The sequence below is a fragment of the Desmodus rotundus genome, chromosome 4, assembly GCF_022682495.2.
Source record: "Desmodus rotundus isolate HL8 chromosome 4, HLdesRot8A.1, whole genome shotgun sequence".
NCBI classification, from domain to species: Eukaryota; Metazoa; Chordata; class Mammalia; order Chiroptera; family Phyllostomidae; genus Desmodus; species Desmodus rotundus.
The window spans coordinates 170,763,180-170,783,051 of record NC_071390.1 but is presented as its reverse complement, the minus strand read 5'-3'; the positions used below and the strand labels follow the sequence as shown (position 1 = coordinate 170,783,051).

The 19,872-nt window shown below is 43.2% G+C and overlaps 1 protein-coding gene across 8 annotated transcripts in view; it reads left to right on the top strand.

The window, feature by feature from the left end:
* Positions 1 to 1,920: 1,920 nt before the first annotated feature.
* SLIT2 (slit guidance ligand 2) overlaps positions 1,921 to 19,872 on the top strand; it is a 317,606-nt gene continuing 299,654 nt past the window's right edge. For all 8 annotated transcript variants that reach the window (XM_024573636.4, XM_053922868.2, XM_024573635.4 and 5 more), the window contains exons 1-4: positions 1,921 to 2,099; positions 5,605 to 5,676; positions 6,857 to 6,928; positions 17,722 to 17,793. In XM_024573636.4, the coding sequence (XP_024429404.2) occupies positions 1,921 to 2,099; positions 5,605 to 5,676; positions 6,857 to 6,928; positions 17,722 to 17,793 (395 nt within the window). The remainder of the gene's footprint in view (positions 2,100 to 5,604; positions 5,677 to 6,856; positions 6,929 to 17,721; positions 17,794 to 19,872) is intronic.

Below are 19,872 nucleotides of genomic sequence, written 5' to 3'. Positions count from 1 at the left end.
TAACTTCTGACTTGGGGTTATTTATTTGGGGAGCGTGCGGGCCGCGCAAGCTGGTGGCGGCGGCGGCACTGGTGGCGGTGGAGGCGGCGGCAGTGGCTGCCGCAGACGGTGGTTAAAAAAAGGCGGCGGCGGCGGCGAGGGATGGGAGCGTCGTGGCTCCGCGGCGCAGGCGGGAGCTGCCGAGCTTTCCGGGCACAGCGGGACTGCTGAGGATAAAGAGGAGCGTCCGGGGACCGCACAACCTTCTCCAGAGGCGCCGGGCAGGTTTTTGTTCTGCTGCGCTGAGCGCCAGGCAGCCCGAGTGAACAACTCCAGTTACACCAGCAATCCACCTTCCCGCAGCCGAAAGGGACTAGGGCTGCCTCGTCCGTCCTATTGTTTAGAGACTTGCCAGGAGCTCGGGAGTCAGCAGAGCCACCGAGTCCCTGCTCCCCGTCGCCGCCTTTCCTCTCCCCCATTTCCCTCCCTGGGGAGGGAGAAGCGGAAGCAGCCGGGAGAGGCGAAGGGGCTAGAAGAAGACGGGCTGCCCGGGACTGCGGACGCCGAGTCAGGTGCAGCGCCAGGAGCCCGGCGTCGCGACGTCGGCAGGACTCCCACCGTGGCCGTGGCTGGCAGGATTCAAAGCCTGGGAAAAGTTCCTGCACTTTGAGAAGGAGGACCCACTTGTGGGCGGCTGTCGAGGGGCGGCCGAGGGGCTGTGCCTGCCCAGGAGCGCGCTCTTGTTTCTTCTACCTTTGCCATCAGGTGTCTGCTGCGGAGCTGCGCCGTATCCGGGAGACGAGAGGGTTTGACACGCGCGCTCACGGAACTGCCATTTAGCTGCCTCCTGGGCTCTCTTCGGAGTAAGGAATCCCACTGGCCCAACCGCCACCTCGCCATCTCCCCAGGACACTCCAGCAGGACCCAGGACGCGGACACCTCCACCTTGACCTTTCCACTCCTTCAGGCCGGCTTGGCAGCAGCCCCCTGCAGTCCTCGCAGAAGCTCTCGTCCTCAACTTGGCCTCTTGGATTTCCTCTGCCAGGGTCGTGACTGGTGGATATCCAAGCCGGCTGCAGCGGCCCCATTGCCCTTTTGTCTTTTCTGCTTGACCTCGGGGAAGGCCCCGGTGCGGAGCGTCGCCAAGGACGCCCGGCGGGAGGCGGGATTGCGGAGACATCATTCAGTGAAGTGCATGTGTATTTGCAAACCGCCCTGGGCTGTCGGGAGACGGCGAAGACTGGCCGGGGCTGCAGAGGAGCCACAGGCCGGGGGGGAAAGACGCGTGAGTGAGCCACGCTGGGCGCCGAGCAGCGCCTCCCCGCGCCCCCCGAGCTGCGCGCCGCCCCGTGCGCCCCCGAGCGCCATGCCCAGTCGCCCGGCGCGCTCGGCTCCCGGCCCACGGGGCTCCTGCGCCTTCTAGCTTCGGAGAGCCCACTGTAATCAAGGCCACCATTCCTATTGAGAGCCCCTCTTCTGCCTCTTGCCTTCCCCTCTGGAATCGGATTTGCAGAGGGGGTCGTGGAATCTGAGCAGCCCCCTTCCCCGCGCAACTAGCTCCTGCATCTTCGCCGCTATTGGGAGCTCCAGCTCTTTTACCGCCAAGTTGATCTTTGCGACGCGTGATCTCCTCATGGCTGCTCTGGGGTCTTCTTGCAGCCTTGGCCAGGCCGATTAATCTTCAGGACCTAAAGTTGCCCGAGGAGCGCCTGCCCTGCTGGAGGAGGGCGAAGGGGAGGTGGGAGGCGTGTACCTGTGTCAGCTCTTCTACCTTGAATATTGTAACTGTTACTTCCATATTATTTTGTGCACATCCACCTGGACACTCCGGGGTGCTAGCCCTGCACCAGACACTGGGCCTCAGCCACAGCGCAGTGTGCGCCGGGCAACGTGCTGAAGAGAAACCCCCGGCACTGGCGAGCGAGGAGGAGGCAGGGGAAGATGCTTGGCGTCGGCTGGCAGACGCTGTCCCTGTCTCTGGGGTTAGTGCTGGCGATCCTGAACGAGGTGGCGCCTCAAGCGTGTCCGGCGCAATGCTCCTGCTCGGGCAGCACAGTGGACTGTCACGGGCTAGCGCTGCGCAGCGTGCCCAGGAATATCCCCCGCAACACGGAGAGACTGTGAGTATGGGCTCTTCCTCCGCCCCCCACCCCCATCTGCGTCGTGCTTGGAGACTGGAGGGACTTAGCAGCCCCAGCCCCAGTGCCTGGGGCAGCCCGCACTAGCTCTTTGCCTGCGCATCCTGGGGTTGAAGTCTCTGGGAGGGTGAGGGACAGGAGGGCGCTACCCAAGGAGGGGTCACTGCCCAAAGAGGGGCGGGCCCGCTGGCAGTAGCGCTGGGTCCCTTCTTCCCGCTCTTGTCCCGCCACACGCAGTCCGGTGCGGTCGAGTTCTCTGGGGCTGGGGAGGCGGGGAGAGAGTGGGGGGCAATACTCGCGGATGCTCGGGGCAAGGAAAACGCGACTTTGTTCTCCAGACTCAGTAAACCGAGTCACCTTGCCACCGCCAAGACTCGCGGGTCAATTTCAGGGCCCAGTCCCCACTCTGGTCGCTACGGGTGTTGCGGGGGTCTGGCGGGACGACTCAAAAGGGTGAAATTTCCACTCCCCGGCTTTGTGTCTCCTCCCTGGGTCCGCTTGGAGGGGAGAAGGGGTCGTGGGGCATCTGGGTCCGCCCGGGGGCGCTTCTCACAGGCCGCGGAGGGAAGGATGCCCCAGGAAGGCGGCAGCTCCGCGGTGGCAGCGCGCAACACCCCGCGACTATTTCCCACCCCCACTACCCCGCCCCCCCCCAAGGAGCAGGCGGGGGTGGGTCCCTAGAGACCTGTCTGAGCCGGCGACTGCAGAGGAGGACCACGTCCCATCGTTAGGCGAAGTTAGGGTTGCCTCTCCAACTGGACCCGGTGGACTCCGGTCTGACTGCTTCCGCGACCTCGCGGCCCTCGGCTGCCCCCTCCGGCTCTTTCTGCGGAGCCCTAGTGCCCCGGTTCACCTTTCTGGCAGTTTCTGCGCCCCTTCCCGTGGCAGCAGCTCCCCTTCCTTCCCCTCTCCGTGCTCCACTGCCCGCAGACATCCCCGCCTCCCTGTCTCCGCGAGTCTCTAATGAAGAAGTAATCGCAGAGCCGGCGTTGACGGCCCACGCGCTCCTTGTGGGGCGCTTCTCGAGTTCAGGGAAGTGGAGCATGGAGGCCATTCTCTTTGTGATCGCCGAGGCCACCGCCCGGCTCTGCCCCAGCGCCCTGGGCGCGCTCCAGTCGCCCTTGCGCGTGGGCCCTGCGGTCGCCGCGGGTGCGGGACAAGGGCAGCGGGGGCAGAGCGCTCCCCGACTCCAGTCTCGGGCCTCTACGCTCCCGGGGTGTGCGGGTTGCCTGCCGCGGAGAGGACTAGCTCCAACCTGCAAGTCTTCGCTGGCAGGGCCGAAGCGCCTCAGCTGCGCTTACCTAACCCATTGGCCTGGCCCTCAGTGTAAAGGCCAGAGTTGAGTCCTTGCGCCTTTAGGCAAATGGCTCCCCACCCCCAGCCTCACTTCTTTCCAGGCCTGCAGCGCTGGGCAAGCTGGGGCTCTACCAAGAGTGTCTTGTCAAAATGTGCCCCACCCCATTTGTCTGGGGTGGGGGTGGGTGGGTAGGCATTCGTGTTATGTCAGATAGCTGGGGAAAGATCCCAACAATTGTAGGAGTAACGAGGGTACTTTGCTGAGTATGGAAAGTGGGTTGGAGAGAAAGGAATGCAAATTTTGTTTCAACATCTGCCATTTCAGACTATTCAGAACAGTTTAAAGTTCAAGCACGAAGCTATCTGAGTCAACAAAAAAGGGACAAAATAGTAATTGAGTTTCAGGTCCTTGAGAAAAAAATCCCTATGAGGAATCTATAAAGATTGCTCAGAACCTAGTTTACTCGGTGCTGGCTTATAAAATGCTATCTATGACACAATACACAGATTTCAAACACGATATTTGAAAGTCAAGGTAAGAGAAAACTTACTTCCGTGAAGGAGAACATTCAAACCACAGCGAAGCCTGGTTTTACTTGAAGTGATTGGAACCAGGGCACGTTTAGATCGTGACCTGCGATGCTAGAAAAGGGGCTTTGACTCCTGAAGGAAACGCGGTGCTGAAATCTGAGCAAACAAGTCGGGGCCTGAGCACTATTTCCAGTATTGCTCCCGCCAGTGGTTTGCATGTTGCAGGCCCAGCGGGGCTCCCTGAGCTCCAAACCGAGGGATGGAGAGCGTAGTTTTCACGCAGACACAGGACTGTTGGGAAGTGAAAGCCTGTAAACCAAGTCTCTGAGGTGCGTTCTTTTGACGGCACTTCGCTTCTTCCTGGCCTTTGGAAGTTTAGCCACCCGCCGCCCCAGGCTGGCCTTTTTGGATTTTCAGAATTTCTTCTTGAGTAATATTAGGATATCGTTCATTTCACTTTTGGAAGGGAACTCTGTGGGAGTGTGCCTGACAGTAATAGTAAATAGAACACATGGGATGTACACGGACCTTATAAAATCAAAAGTTCAATAGCGAAATCTAGGTTGTAAGGCTTTGCTTTTCAGCTCTTTGAATATTTCTTGCCACTCTCTCTGGCCTGCAAAGTTTCCATTGAGAAATCAGCTGACAGTCTTATGGGAGTTCCCTTGCAGGTAACTACCTGCTTTTCTCTTGTTGCTTTTAAGATTCTCTCTTTGTCTTTAACCTTTTACATTTATTTACGGTGTGTCTTACTGTGGGCCTCTTTGGGTTCATTTTTTGGGGGACTCTTTATGCTTCCTGGACTTGTATGTCTATTTTCTTCAGCAGGTTAGGGAAGCTATCATTTAGAATCAAAGGACATATAAAAAGTTTCCCAGACAAGAAAAAGTTCTTGATAATTCATCACCACCAAACCAGTATTACGTGAAGTGTTAAAGGATCTTCATTAGGAAGAAATTTAAAAAAAGATAAAAAATATAAACAATAAAATGGCAATAAATATATATCAACAATGGAATCTAAGAAGCAAAATAAATGAACAAGCAGAACAGAAACAGACTCATAGATGCAGAGAACGTTTTGATGGTTGCCAGAGGGGAGGGGGGTTGGGGATGGGTGGTAAAGGTGAAGTGATTAGGAAAGTACAAGTTGTTTGTTACAGAATAGTCACAGGGATGTAGAGTGCAACATGGTCAATAATATTCTCATAATTATATATGGTGTCAGGTGGGCACGAGGTTTATCAGGATGATTATGCAGCTGGCTATATGGTATCTAATCACCAGGGTCTAATACAATATTATACATCAACTGTAATTGAAAAAATGAGTGATGAAAGAAAAACAAAACAAAACCCCCCACAAAGGTTGAAAGCACTCCCATACACACACGAAAGGGAACTTCTTGTGATAACATAATCACTTCATTTTCTTGTCACAGGCCAGCAAGCATGGACTCTGCAAACTTGTTGAGAATCATTTTTAAAAATGTCTTTCAAAGGTTACTCCCCTTCTCTCTTTTTTTTGTGTAAACTACTTCAGTCATTGGAACTAATCTTTAATCATCAGGTTCTTATTTAGTTTATATTTTTTTCTTTGTTTAACTAGATAAGGGATAGAAATAAAGTGGAACTTTCATTTTCCTGCTTGTTTTCTCTCAGGGATTTGAATGGAAATAACATCACACGGATTACCAAAACGGACTTTGCTGGCCTTAGACATGTAAGAGTTCTGTAAGTATGTTCTTTTTCTGCGTTTTGATGCATTTTCTTTTGTTTTTTAAACTTGCATGTTTTGAATCATTATTGATCACAGTTTTAAAAACTGTCCCAAGGACAGAAACATAAACATTTAAAAGGTTTTGGTTCCCTTTCTTTTTCAGTTTATCACTGTACTACAATTTTTAATAAAAATGTAGGCTTTTATTTTACGGTAGGATGCAAGCCATAGAAACAGTATTATAGAAGTAACCTCAAGTATTTGCGATACTATACCCCAAGTGCTTTATGTATATAAAAATATAAAATAATTGCTTTCACAATATGAATAAGTAATGTGAGGTATTTGATGCACTTTTAGGATTTGAGATTAAGTACAAATATTTTAAATGGGTTTGCATTTTTATTACTAATATAGAAATGTCCAACCTTTTCTAGCAAATAACACAGACAAAATTTCTAAAATTAAAATCAAGCAATCCGGCTTTTCACAGAGTTTATGATGGGAAATGTTTCTCTATTAAAGTACACTGGTCATATTTTGAATTGTTTTTTATATTTTATACCTTTGTAGGTTTTATAAAACTGTTGTAATTTGATTACTTCTTTAATTAGTGGATTAAATTAGTTCTGAGTGAACAGCATTTGAGGTTCAATGTCATGTAAAATTCTTTTACCCACAGATTTGTAAATATTTACAGCACAGTGAACATACACTTTTGATCACTGTGCATTTTGTGTTTGTTTTTTAAAAGACTCATTTTGACCATTATGAATTTTTCCAGCTTGCGATGCATGTGAGTTGAAGTATGTGTATGGTGAATCACTGTACCCTGATTCTTGTAGTTAAGACCTCAGTGGAAAGTCAGTTTACCGAACAAGCAGCCATCAAAGCTGCAGGGCCACGGGATGTTCTTCAGAATATACTAGAGTTTAAGGTTCAGAGTCTTGACCAGTAAATTTCATGATAATCTCTTTGAGGATTTTTTAAATGAAAGTTTTGTGATGTGGGCACTATTTCCCCTCCCTGACTTCTTTCAAATACATCATTATTAAATTTGATATTGTATCTCAAGCCAGTGCAAGATTTAACTTTGTAACAGGAAAGAGGTTGAAAGTTTTCAGTTGCTGCACTGAAACTGACTCAGCTGATGAGGGGTGACGTTAAGACTTCCTATTATTCTTTGCATTGCAGTCAGCTAATGGAGAATAAAATCAGCACCATCGAAAGAGGAGCTTTCCAGGATCTTAAAGAACTGGAGAGACTGTAAGTATTTTCACTTCCAACTTAGGATGACATGACAGTATTTTCAAAAATTCTTCAGTTTCAAAGACCATGTCTTTAATTTCATGTCTTAGTCTTTGAAAACTTATAGAAACAAGAGGTTGAATAAGTGGCTTTCAGACTAATTTAAAAATAGACATTGTAGAATTTTTATATAAGTAGGACTAACTTAAAATAGAGATAAAAGATACAGACTTATTTTCTTGCAACATTTACTTCCTTGATAAGCTCTGTTTTGGTACTAAGAGGTGTATGTGGTTTTCTTAATTGTTCATCTAGTTGTTTTATTTGCTTATGTAGGAAGAGAGGTGGTAATTTTATTTACATTTATGGAGCGTATGGAAAAGAAGTTTTGCTGATAGTATTTTCATTTCCATGCTGTTGCTTTGCATGTCATTAGTGACATTTGAAGAAATATTTTAAATTCTTAATGATAAAGATTTTCTTTCTGGTATTTAACACTTATGGTGAATATTGTTAATTACTTTTATTCAGAATTTTATTTCATTTTATAGTAACTTTCTACATATTTCTGCTAGACAAACAATGCAAAGATTAGTAGAAGTGGAAGTAAGGATTATGTTCTCAAAGAGTGGTCATTTTAACATTGATTGTCTTTTTCCCAACAAGATCAAATGTGGACTTCAGACTTTACAATACAAACCTATATTTTTAGAAGCAAAATTGTAAGGATTGGTGTATATTACTTGAGGACCATTATTATTTTATATCTACAAAAGACAAAACCTCTGTAACAATTAGGATAATTTATACACTGTGTAATTTGATATATGAATTCCATCTCTCATATGTCTTGATAATACAAGTTTACCAGATTGGCATTTTAAGGGCAAACACAGCTCTATTGAAAGTATTGATGATTATTTTAACAAGTTTCCATGCCTGCTTTAATAGGCACTTTGGGTAAAAATAAAACATTTAAAATAATGAAATATGAAGTCTATTTTAGGCATAGCACATTCACATGATCTGGCAAAAGTTAATTCTGTGTGTTTGTCTTTAAGTAGAAAATTGCTTGTCAACTTCTAAGATGTTTGAAAATTAGAGTACGTGTTATCACCTCAAGTAAATTAAACAGAGATGCTTAATTTATTTTACTATAAAATTTTATCCATGATCAATTTTACAACATATTATTGTGGAATTCAACATAAACTTAAAGTTATTACTTTGAGCTAGTTTGGGGGATAGGAGTAAAAATAAGGTAAGCATTTGACTAAATTCACAACAAAGTCCATAAGTTCTCTTAATTTATAAAAAAGTGAAAATAGTTATCTTTTGATTTCTTTCATAGGCTTTTATGAATAGCAAATTCCTAGTAATTACTTTGCAAAGGTATTTTTAATTCATTCATTTAAAAAGAAGTATCAATATATTTTTAATGCTTACTAAGGTGAATACATAATTTAAAATTATCATTTAATATCACATTTTTTTTCACAAATAACTTGACTTAATTAGTCACCACGTGGAAACCTAAAGGTTTTTGTCATTTAACAACTTCCACATTTTTGAAGGCAACTTGATGAGTTTTCACGCAGTTTCTGTTTTGGTTATGTAATAGTTTTAGATATTTTCAGGAGTACTGCAATATAACGCACTCTCTTATTATTTTTCACACCACTCCAGAATATCATTTAAAACTTCATCTTGAATAAATTAACTTTTCCTAAAAATTATTAACTCGACGCCTACTGATCTGAAGTTTGACTAGAGGTGGGAGTAGGTGCGAGGCCTTGTCTCTGGCCTCCCCCGGGACTGTCACTTCATCTCAGAACAAACTTCTCTCCTGCTAAGCTGCGGTCAGATGTTGCAGAGTGGGAGGAGGACTTGTAATTTTGAATGAAAACTAATATATATGCAGGACTTCTTTAAATCACCCCAGCTGTTGGCCGAGAGCAAATATTTCATATTTGTGAGGAAAACCTGAGAAAATTCCTTTTGTTTACAACTGCCAAGTCCATCTGATGGAAGCGCATTGTTATCTGACAGCCAATTCATCTCCTGGGGACTCGGGAATTCAAAACCATTCCGTAGGAACATTGTGGATACACTTTTCAAATATTTATTTTCTAAAATACATTAAATGGCAGGGCAGTTTTGCTTAAGCATGCATTCAAGGTATTGTGAAACAAACTATTTTAGTATGTTTTGTTCAGTATATTATATTAAAAAGTAAAAACAAAAAAGCTACCCAGAGACTTCCATAATCAAGTTTCTATGGCCTGTGATATATATTCTTATTTTAGTTGGTGGTATCATTAACGTCACAAATAATGACTTACTTTTTGGAAAAAGCTACAAGAGACAATGTAAGAAAGAGGAGGTAATCGATGAATTAACTTTTAACTAAGTATATGTTGTATGAGCTAACGTGCTTTTAGCATTTAGATGTGGATTTTTTCATTGAAAGTCTAAATTATGAAAAGTTGTGTAAATGCAGGTTTGTGCTGTAAATGCCGTTCATACAGTATTTATAGTAATTTAATTTTCATTCTTTGTGAGAACAAAATAAAATTAATTTTATTTGCATAAAATTTATGGTTCTAAGTTATTTTTCATTTTAACATGGTAAAGATCAAAACAATTCCAAATGATGTTTTGTATTTTAAAATGGTAAGTTTTTAAATTTTATTTTATGTTGTTAGAGTTTTAACTTGATCAAGAGAGAGAAGACAAATCTGAAAACAGAAGATAACGTCTATGCCTTTTTAGAAATCTAACTTTTAATCTGTAAGAAACAGGGTCAGGCCATTAAGTTGATTTAATTTTAGTATTATTTATAAGTCAAACCATTACAGTTACAAGAGAAAGGTTTGTATGTTTGTTTTTCTCACCTCAAAGAATTGATGAAATGCAAGGTTATTAGTAAAAATGTCAAGTAGATGGATATTAAAATCCTCCCCCCACCTTCCCCACCTCTTCTCCCTTCTTTCTTTCTTTTTTTTAAAAAATTATTTATTTATTTTTAGGGAGGGGGAAGGAGAAAGAGAGGGAGAGAAACATCAATGTGTGGTTGCCTCTTGCATGCCCCCTACTGGGGACCTGGCCTGCAACCCAGGCATGTGCTCTGACTGGGAATTGAACTGGCGACCCTTTTGTTCACAGGCTGGCACTCAGTCCACTGAGCCACACTAGCCAGGGCCTCCCTTCTTTCTATTGTGTGGAAAACATCAGATGAAATGACCATCATGAGAACATGCTTATGAATCACTGTAAAAGAAATGTTTTAATCATGCTAACATACTGGGAGCACGCATTGCCTCCTGCTTTGACAGTTTCTGACTGTTCTCCCAGAGCTGAGCTGTGCAGTAGCACGTTTTCATGGATGCTCTTGCTGCCAGTAGTACCCGCATATCTGGGGTGAAAATGAAGCCTTGAGAAGGTGCTCAATGTAGACTGTGTTAGCAGATCTCATGTTGCTTAATCAAGATATTCAAAAGAAATCTCATGCACTTAAATGACTAGGTAATTCAAGGGAAACTCATGAGGGAAAACAAACTACAAATAAGCTACAGTACAGAACTGAAACATTTAGGACATACACTTCTTTTTTATACTTCACAGAAGATACTTGTATATGTCTGTAATAAAGTCTCCATGAAAAACGGTCAGTTCAAGGTATTTCTTGGCTGGTGAATAATGTCTTGGTTAAAACATCACATCAGGAGCTAGGACTTTTGTGTGCTGGTATAAAGTTTTGTTGTTCACTTACAATTTATGGGATTATGCTGCAATCATCAAAGTTCTATTTTTGGCCTTTTAAGGAGACCCAGGCCCCTTCCATGTTTCACTGGTGGAAATCATCTGCTTTTGCAAGTTCCTTCGTAACACAAACACAACAGCATGAGAATGTTTTTCAGATTTTTTAGGGTAGTCAAAAAAATTTTAGGGCTAACTTTGCCATTTTATATTTATATTTACTTGAACATTGAGTCCTGAAAATAACAGTATAATAAAGCTGTGTAAGGAATCTTGGAAAATATATCTGTTTACTTAATATTTTAGAGTTTCTACCAAGATGATGTAAAAGTGCTCATTTTAATTTGCAAAAGTCTAAATTCCATTATCATGGAGCCTAAATGTGACTCAGCACAACTGTGTCCTGAAAGGATACGTCAAAGTTACACTTATTTTTAAGGTGGTGCTGAATTCATTCTTCTGCGTACGCCGCTTACATAGAAGCAGGTGGCAGCCAGTGTGAAGCTGATGCTCTGGAGGTTTTGGTGTAGGTGGTTCCGTCTGAGTTCCAGTACAGAATGTGCTGTGGAACAGGTCTGAAGGGAAGCCCCACTTATCCCCTGCTCCTCCAGGATGTATAGAGAGCCCCTCCTCTCACTAATCCTACAAGTCTATGGGCAACCCATAACACATTCCTCCTGTTAAAGTAAGGGCAAACTCACACGCTAATCTCCTTGGAAAAGAATGCACGCTCATCTCAAAAGAATTGTTCTCTGGAAACTTTACACCCAAGTTTAAAATCAGTGCAGTGCTTTTCTTGGGAAAGGCTCTTTGAAGAACACGTCACACTTAGTAAGAGAGGCTGAGTGTGTGCACTGCATGGTACAAAAATGCTCAGGGATATAGGATAGCGCCTCATCTGTGATACCCATTCAATGTCAGTTCTCACCTGTATGCAAGCAGCACTGAACTATTTCAAATTACATTTACAGACTATGGTCTCATCAGGCGTAAATGCACGTGAAGTGTTAGAAGTTGAGCCTAACACTGAATCCATCGGGGAGGGTGTTTCATGCAGCGTTTTTTTTATGGGCCTTAAAGTCGAACAGTGGGGAGAAGGCCTGTTTGCTCTTTGGGGACTGTTTTATAAATTCTGAAGCAGCAAGGCTGTTTATTTTTCCCACATCTGTTTTGGGCTCATCCTTTGTGACAGTGTTTGCTGGATGCTGTGTCTTTTATACCTCTCCTGAAATGAGTAGTTGAGTTTGCACTGTTACAATGTACTTGTGGAAGCAGTGAATGTCAAACATTTTACATTGAATTCTGTCTTTCATTCCTGTTGGATACCTTTCTGCTTGAAATATGCCTTCTAGACTGATTTCACAATTTTAAACAGAGTGAGAGACTTTCCTGCTTAGACTTTACATTGCTCTTGTTTTTTAAAGCAATTTTTATTGCTGGACTGGAAGAGATAATTGGTGAAAATGCCTGACTTGGAACAACAGGCCTGACTTGGTAGTAATACAACTGGAATATTGCTTTAAGATAATCTTGACAAAAATTTATGGGGTTGTCCTCTTTACAGGGTCCATCCACACTGGAGGCAGGTGGATATTTCTCCCACTATGTGCTGCTGTTCTAGGTCCAGGGAGAGGTGCATGGGGTGCGGGTAACCTAGACTCCCTTCTGCAAAGGCACCTGGTAATTTTATATGCTGTTGCCTGGTGTCCTATGGAACATGCCAAATTCTCATTGGTCGTACTGTTGATTAAGCTTTTTAAGCAGATACAAACTCCTCTCCCCCCTTTCAAAATCAGAAAGAATAGGTAAGGCTGACATCAGAAAACCCGTGGTTCAGCTCCACTGTGAGACCTTGACTGCTCTTTCTTTTACAACTCGTGCTTCCTGCCCTTAAGGACAGAGATAATTGCTATCGCATAGTGGGTGCTACGTGATTCAAATACGATCGTGCACGTGGTTTTACAAAATGCGTGGGGCATGGCACTTAAAGAATGACGTGTTTCCAAAAAAGGTTATGTATTTTTAATGTATTTCAACATTCCTAGTCTTTCAAAAGCTCAGTCTAAGAATCATTTTACATTATGAGGCTAATAAAATGTGTATGTAATAAATTTGACTTTTGGACATTCATATTTATTATTGTTTTCATTCTGAATTTTTTATTATATAGCGTATGATCAGTAGAGAGAAGAAAGTACAAGGCTCCCTGCAGGTTTTGTTTTGGAGTCTTTCTCATCATCTCTCTGAACACAGAGAAGTACCAGGAAGTAAGGGTAGTGAAGAGGAAGCAACATTTTTACTAATAAGTTTTGATCTCTCTACCATGAAATATAGAAAATGAAATTATCAACATCACTGCTAAAACTACAAGTTTTATTTCATTCTTCGGCTAATAGTAGGCCAGTGTTAAAAATCTTGGCTTTAAAAATGTGAAGATAATACATTTAAAAAGACAAGTGAAAATTTAGCTGAGAAGAAGGCATTTATATATGTGAGAAATAGGAGAGTATACATGATAGACTCTTTAAGATGGTGTATATTAAGTACTGTTACAGACCAGGCATACTGCTAAGATACCTGACATTTACACCGGCCAGTGTGAGGCATACACTTTTCACTGGCTCTGGTAAAACTGTTTTCACTTCACATTTTGAGTTGGGGTGAAGGTGGCAAATCTTAATTGAATTGAGGTGAAAGTTGAGACACGGTAAGAGACTGTCACTTCTATCAATGGCAAGTCACAGGTGCAGCTGACAGATAATTTGAAACAATGCTTGTCAATAATGCTCAAGCTGCCCTTCAAATTGAGATTGGTAAGAATCAGCATTTCAGAGGAAAGTGCTGGTCTGTGCACTACAGAGAGACCATTCACGCCACCGAAGTCACACTCAAAAATAGCACAGAGGAACCCGTTATTGGGGTCCCTCTCATCTTTGTCCTAAGAAAACATGTCTCAGAGACTCATCTCAGACACCTTTCTGACACTATGAATTACTACCCAGAGATTTCTCAGTCACCTCTTGAGATTCTGTGGGCAGAGTCCATCTAGCTGAGGATGAGCCAAGAGCTGGTTGTCACTAAATCTGTGTTACTTCTCTCTTGGACACAATTGAGTATCCTTGCTCAGAACATTGGGTCACCAACCCCCCTGGTCTGTTTATGGAGCCAATGGATGCTGGCTCCATAAATCCTCCGCTGAGATACCCTTAACTCACTGCATGCCGTCCTCCTGTCCTGGGACCACCAGGTTGTAACTTCTCCAACTCATTTCTGCTAGAGTTGTTACTGTGGTACTCTCATCTTAAAGCTGCTAAGAAGTGTTCTGTGGTACTAAAAGAAGCTGGGTTACTTTGACTCTAGCTCTATTTAGAAATCATTATGCACCTTAAAAGTCTTTAAAGTAATTCTTGATTTTTAAAAACCCTCTTCAGTTTAAGGATTTTAATTTCTGGCCATTGCACAAGAATTCCTGATTTTAAATGTCTTCCTTGAGTGGCTCTTTGGGAAGAGTTTCAATTTTTTATTTTAATGTTTGTACTTCCATTTATCCTTAGTATTGGTGGTAGAAAGAATAGAAGAACAGGAACCAAAAGTGTATTGATACTTTTTTCAAGGAAAAAGCACGGTCATACTACTTTTCTGTGCCTTTTGCAACATTACTTATCTGCTCTGTGTTGCATGATAACTACCTTCCTTGTATGCATGTTGAGATCATTTGTAATAATGTTCATGAAATAATGATAAATGACCTGAATTCAGAGAAAAATGCATGTATTTCCATTTAGTCTCAACTGTGGGTATGTTAAATCTTTTAAGACAGTGAGCTGAACATAGAGCCAGGTTTTGTAAAAACAATAAAACTTAGTGTTTTCTTTTCGGGTGGTTCATTCATTGATATTTAAGAAATGGGCTATGTGAAGCTATGGTTTTCCCGAGGAAAGACTGCTGAAAAGGAAACTCTCAGCATTGCATTATTTTGGATTGCTGTTTAGGAATGTTTACACTGTGTCTCTTTGAGAGGAGTTCTGCAGAGTGTATGTTCTGGACTCCCTTCCCCTGAATTCAAGTTCTAGCTCCACTTTCCACAAAAGCACAGTAACAACAGTACCTACAAATGGGGTCGTACTGACGAACAAGTGGGGCAGTTCACATAAACCTCTCAGGACTGTGACTGCTGTCACACAGTAAGCTTCCGTGCTGTGGTAGCCATTACTTTTGGACTGAAGTAAAAACCCCTGGGAATGTGAAAATAATAATGAAGCGGGCCCTGCTTGCACTCAACTTGAAATATCCACTTTCTCACATTATCTGAAATTGTACTGATGCCGGCCCATTAACAACAAATCTAGTGGCAGCTCTCAATCATTCATGTACCTGAATGTTTAAAAAATGGAAATGGAGCTCCTTCCAACTTCCAGTGACATTTAGAATGGCACAGGGAGGGAGGTCGAAAGAAGGGAGCGGAGGTAATGGCCGTGTAGGGTCTGTGAAATCAGGTGTGGTAGTGGGACCAGGGCTCCCTGGAGAGCGACATAAATCCCAAGGAACCCCAGGGAGCATGCCAGAGAAAAGTTGGTAGAATATAAAATACATCTGCTCCAGCTTTGCTGAACTGTTATCACAATGCAAAAAGAGCCATCTGTCCTCATTCCTAAGAACCTACTGAGTGTCAGGGAAGAAGGGAGAAAATGCAAAGGTGAGATCTTTACACTTGAGGAGCTACAGCCTAGTGAAGGGGTGTCAAACTCATTTCACCGGAGGCCATGTCAATCTTGCAGTTGCGTTTAAAGGACTGAATGTAATTTTAGGACTGTATAAATGTAACTACTCCTTAACAGTTAAGCGAGAACGTGGTGCTGTTGCCAGGTAGAAACAAGGTGCCGGACCAGATAAAACAAGGTGGAGGGCCGGATTCCACCTGTGGGCCTTGTGTTTGCCACCTGTGGCCTAGTGGGAAATGGACCAGTATGTAAGTAAGTAACTGTCATACAGCCTGGCTGAGTCTTATTGATCAAGTGCCATGGAGACGTGGGCCTGCAGCAAAGGAAGGAACTAACTGTAGAGGAAGCAGGGGAGTCACACAGAGGATGTAAGAAAGTATCATTTGGAGGACAGGGAGGGCAGGCAGTACAGGGAGCTGCCTGTGCAGGGACAGGGCTGGAGAATAGTGGATGATGTTTGTTAGTCTGATGGCTTGGTTCCAATTATGAAAGCCCATCTCTGCCCTTTGGAACTCAGGATTGGCTCTTGAACAATGGGAGTCTTCCCAAGACTGGTTGCTTCCCTAGAAAAATCGTCATCACCACTCTTGTGAATATTTGTTATCTAATTTTGTTCAGAAAAAATAAAACAAGGTCCCAAGTAAATAATATTTTGTCACGATTAGAGAGTAATATGCTTTGGAAGCTTTCCTTCCTCAGAATCATGCCCAGCAGAGACAAATACATAAATAAAAGTCTTTGTTGCACTTTAATGTCAACCTTGCTAAGTGCTTTATTCATAACAATTAGTGTAAGGGGGAAATTAGTGTATCCTTTCACCACTAATTTTGCTATCCCCCCTATTTATCTTGCATGCTCTTTTATGAGTATTCGTTTTGTCAAGTGCTGAGTGTGTGTCTGCAGATGACCAGCTTCTTCAGAGCATGAATTGCCCACAGGGGTTATGGTTGCCATCATGGCCTCACGGCGTTTCAGGGTTGGAAGTAGTTCTGAAGTTCACCTGGCTCAAGTTTTCACCTCATGCAGGATTGCTTTATACTACACCCTGTGCAGGGAGCCAGCTGGGCGGGGAGCGGGGCAGGGCGGGGGGAGAACGAGGAAAGCCTCTGCTTGCAGATGGGTGGGACAGGGAGTTGAGTTTCTCAAGACAGATCATTCCATTTTTTATTATCTGTGATTCTTAGGAAGGTTTTTCTCCTGACCCGCTTTCTTTAAGAGTTTATAATGGCCATGTCTGCCCTCTGGAGACCAAATGTGTAATTCTGCTTACACCTGGTGACTGTTTAAATACGTCAAGATTGATTGATATCCCCCATTTTCCTGCCCCCTGTATCTTTAAGACTTAAGAAATACCTGCAGTGTCTTCAGTGTAGCATTAGGGTTTGGACCTTACTCTTCTCTAGAGCTGTGTGGCAGCCTGCACATCATTTAAGTGCGAGCCTTGCATCAGCTCGCCGTCATTTTAGTTTGAGTTCGGGAAAACCGGAGCGATAGACCTTTCTTTTTACTGAAATGTTAACAACTTGTACACCTAAAATGAATGGGGTTGGGATATCCGTCCATCTGGGCCCGAACTGGCCCACTCTGTAGCAAGTATGTATAATATAAAAGAACTTACTTATGTAGCATTGGGGCTTCAATTGAGTTAGAGTTGCAATCATATTTTATTTCCTCAAGCATTTAAATCACTCCAATATCAGTTAAATATTTTAAAAACATAATTTAAGCATTTTGGATACCACTTAGTAATAATGCAGCCTCAAACTCAGTTCAGGGTCAAAAACTGAGGTTTGAACTTCAGTTTTCTTCTGATTTTGCCTATCACCCTGACACTTCTGCACACGTTTTTTCTGCAACTCGATGAAAAGCCAACAAAATGGAAGTGTTCGTCTCCCCACAGTGCCTTTGCTGAAAATGGAGGTTATTTGGGACAGCGTACGAAGTATTTTAAGGTGCCAGTCCCTGTGATATTTCTGCTGCGCGCTGAGCTCTCCCCTTACCTAGACACCGGAACCTGAGTTAAGAAATCCGTTTCCATTGTGAGTGTTCTGGTTGACTGCCGTTGCATGGGATGTGGGTTGGGGCCCCAGCAGTCATCCTCTGAGTAAGCAGGATGGAAAATTGCCGTAAAGAGTCATGTAACAAAAGGTGTAACCAACTTCTGATTTGCAATGCTTGAATTCTCTTGAATGTTATTTCTTTCTTTCCTGAAACACAGGATGGGGCATGACACTACCTATCAAGTCACAGTCTCATTGCTGGGTATTTTCTGTGTAACACACGCTTTGTTTTTTCATTCATTCATTCATTTTCTTTTGTTCCCCTCTAAAGGCGTCTAAACAGAAATCACCTTCAGCTGTTTCCTGAGTTGCTGTTTCTCGGGACTTCGAAGCTCTACAGGCTGTGAGTAGACTGAAATAGTTACTGTTGCTTTGGGTAGTACCTTGCGTTGTCCTAAATATATTTTGGATTTGTTTCCGTGTGCTTTCTTGGAATTAATTCATCACTAAATTAATGGATTAAGAGTACGCCTTTATTTTTAATGGAAATTTATGGTTGGTTTTCCGGTGATTCCAGTTGTTGTATTTGCTGAGCACTTACTGGATTATGTGTGTGTTATTGGGATTGTGTTATTCTGCTTTGGCCGTGTGTTGCTGGGGAGATTTACCTCACTGCTTCATGAACTCCTGCGATTAAGTTCTGAAGAGGAAAAAGGCCCCTGCGCTTCCTCTTCAGAGGAAGTGGGCCGTGTTTTCTTGTAAAGTCAGGGGTTCTTAATAATGTCAGCTTCTTAAATATTGTTTTTGTACTTGAGTATATTTATTAGTCTGGAGATATTATTAAAGGGTATTTAAAAGGGGCTGTAAGTGTATTCTTCTATGTTCCTTTTAAGGCCAGAATTCCAAACTCTGCAATGCGAGTGACCGTAAGGGTTTCACAGCAAGCTTGTCAGTACGTCAAACACTGTTAATGGAAGTTCTTGGGAAGGAGAGTGATGTGAGGTGTAGGCAGGATCAGCTTTTCCTCCCCAAAATGCTTGTTCGCTGACCTAATGTATAATAGTGAAAACACATTTTTGAAAGCTTTTAAAACTCAGTTTTCAGCCCTGTGAATGATTGTGCAGATGGGCGATAAGCTACAAAGTGTTGGGAAAATAAATAGCAATGATTACTGATGTTCATGGACGTTGTGGAAACACTGTTGGCCTGTGTAGAATAAACTGCTCAGCATGCCCCCCCACCCCGGCCCGGCTTTGTGGGAAGCCCCATAGGTTTGAGTTTGTAGGGAAAGAGAGCAGATTGCCTTCTTCTGAACTTGACTTTGTAGCCAAGCCTCCTCAGCCTATTAGTTCAGTACTGTTACTGATTCCACGAGTAGGAAGACTGTCCTTCCACAGCCTTGCCCCCATTCTAGCCAGGGGCTCTGTGAGGTCCTCCTGATACCTTACTCACTAGAGGGAACCTCCCCAGTAGGTAAAGGTGTAGCCAGCTAACACACCTGATTGTCCTCTAGAGTCTGACCTTCCTGTACCTCTAAGGAAAGCCCAAGTCATGTAGCATTATTTCTCTGCTTTGTGTTCCCTGCTGGTTAATTGGCTCAATTTAAGTAAATTAAGAAAAAAATCAAATAAAGAAACCCAGAAACTGCCTTTTTAATAATAATTCTCTCGGGTCTAGTTTTACCAAAGAAACAGGATGTAATCTATTATGAAGATTATAGTATGTATATAAATTGATACTTATATTAAATGTTTGCACTTAGTTTCTGAGAAGGGCCATGGAAGCGGGTTGCGTAGTGTTCTCCTGTGTGCTGTAATTCTGGTTGACTGAGGGGACTCGGAAGAATGACCTCACGCTGGCTGTGATGCGTGCTGTTAAACTGCTGCTTTGCTAATAGGGCGCTTGTGGAAATAGTCCGCAGTGTCTAGGAGAGTGTCCATTTTCAATGAAGCTGTGAAAATATAATTTAAACTGAATGACTGCCATCTAGCATTAAGATTATTAAGCTGAAGAGTTGAAGAAACTTCAGCACTATCTGTGAGAAATAATGTTTGATTTTTAGAAGTACTTGGATTAATTTTCTTAAGTGTCTTCATTTCGGGTGGTATAATCCAGTTCCGAGTCCTTTACCAGCCAACTATATTCTGTTACCATCACTTTTGACAATGTCGCATAGTGGACCAAGTGGTTTTCTTTTGTGATGTGTTTCAATTTTATAATTTAAGCTGCTCTATGAATGAAGGACACTTCAAATCTTAAAGAAGTAAATTAAGGAAATAGAACCCCTAAAACTAACAGGGGTGTCCAACCTTTTGGCATCTCTGGGCCACATTAGAAGAAGAAAGTTGTCTTGGGCCACACATTGAATACATAAACACTAACCAAAACTGATGAACAACAACAAAAAAAGGTTTTAAGTAAGTCTACGATGTTGTGTTGGGCCGCATTCATTCAGAGGCTTCCTGGGTCGCGTGCCTCCCAG